Below are 937 nucleotides of genomic sequence, written 5' to 3'. Positions count from 1 at the left end.
CCGCGCGCGTAGGAAGCCTCCCCTTGCCCAGCCCCGCCCCTGCTCACGTTACCGTGTGCGTCACTGCGCCCCCCCCTCCCCCGCCACCAATGCCCGGCGCGGGGGAGAAGGGTCCGGTACCTGCGCAGGCCTAGGGTGATAACGGGAACTCCCCCCCCCAACTACTCACCGGAATCCCCCAGCACCAGCACCTTGACCCTGTCCAAGGCAGCCATCTTAGCCTACCTAGCAACAGCAACTCAGCACGCCGCCCAATTGCGAGCTAGCTCTCCACCCATTGGCTCCGCCTCTTCCGCTTTCCATTCGCCGAGGCGGGGAGGGGGCAGGATCAAAGGTGGCTGTCGCAGACAGCGATTGGTTCCCTCCTCCTGTCCACCCAGGATGGCGGGTGGGCGGGCCTCTCCTCTGCAGTTGGCGCGCCGAATAGGTGCTTGCGTCACAGCCGTGCGACGCCGCCCGCGTGCGCGGCGAAGAATTCGTGACGTGTTTTGCCGGAGACGGGGGGGCGGCAAGCACCGCCCGGAGCCGGCAGGTCAGTTCCGCGCGCGCGGCGCCAGGCTCTCCGCTCCCGGCCTCCCAGGATGGCGGGTGGGCGGGCCTCTCCTCTGCAGTTGGCGCGCCGAATAGGTGCTTGCGTCACAGCCGTGCGACGCCGCCCGCGTGCGCGGCGAAGAATTCGTGACGTGTTTTGCCGGAGACGGGGGGGCGGCAAGCACCGCCCGGAGCCGGCAGGTCAGTTCCGCGCGCGCGGCGCCAGGCTCTCCGCTCCCGGCCTCCCCGGGGCTCCTGCCAGCTACTGCGCAGGCGCACCCGGAGCTTGCCCCTCCCGCCGGGCAGCGGCGGGGTCGAGGTCCGGGTCCGGCGTCACGTGCCTGGCGCGCGGGCCTCCCCGGCGGGCCGCACGGACCGCCCACGTGGGCGCGGGGCGCGGGGGCGG

The 937-nt window shown here is 72.4% G+C and overlaps 2 protein-coding genes across 11 annotated transcripts in view; one reads left to right on the top strand and one right to left on the bottom strand.

Annotated features, from left to right (window-relative positions):
- Positions 1-300, bottom strand: part of RABL3 (RAB, member of RAS oncogene family like 3) — a 26450-nt gene extending 26150 nt beyond the window's left edge. For all 8 annotated transcript variants that reach the window (XR_003096028.1, XR_003096027.1, XR_001358703.2 and 5 more), the window contains exon 1: positions 170-300. Coding sequence is in view for 1 of the 8 variants with exons in the window: in XM_006032490.3 (XP_006032552.1) it covers positions 170-215 (46 nt within the window). In the remaining 7 variants the exon portion in view is untranslated. The remainder of the gene's footprint in view (positions 1-169) is intronic.
- A 136-nt stretch (positions 301-436) lies between these two features.
- GTF2E1 (general transcription factor IIE subunit 1) overlaps positions 437-937 on the top strand; it is a 101112-nt gene continuing 100611 nt past the window's right edge. For 2 of the 3 annotated variants that reach the window (XM_006032487.3, XM_006032486.3), the window contains exon 1: positions 596-732. The gene's annotated coding sequence lies outside the window, so the exon portion shown is untranslated. Of the gene's footprint in view, positions 533-595; positions 733-937 lie in introns of those variants that run through there. The other variant, XM_014524116.2, reaches the window with a different exon arrangement.

The sequence above is a fragment of the Alligator sinensis genome, unplaced genomic scaffold (assembly GCF_000455745.1).
Source record: "Alligator sinensis unplaced genomic scaffold, ASM45574v1 scaffold1301_1, whole genome shotgun sequence".
NCBI lineage: Eukaryota > Metazoa > Chordata > Crocodylia > Alligatoridae > Alligator > Alligator sinensis.
This window is presented reverse-complemented; position numbering and strand designations above follow the sequence as displayed.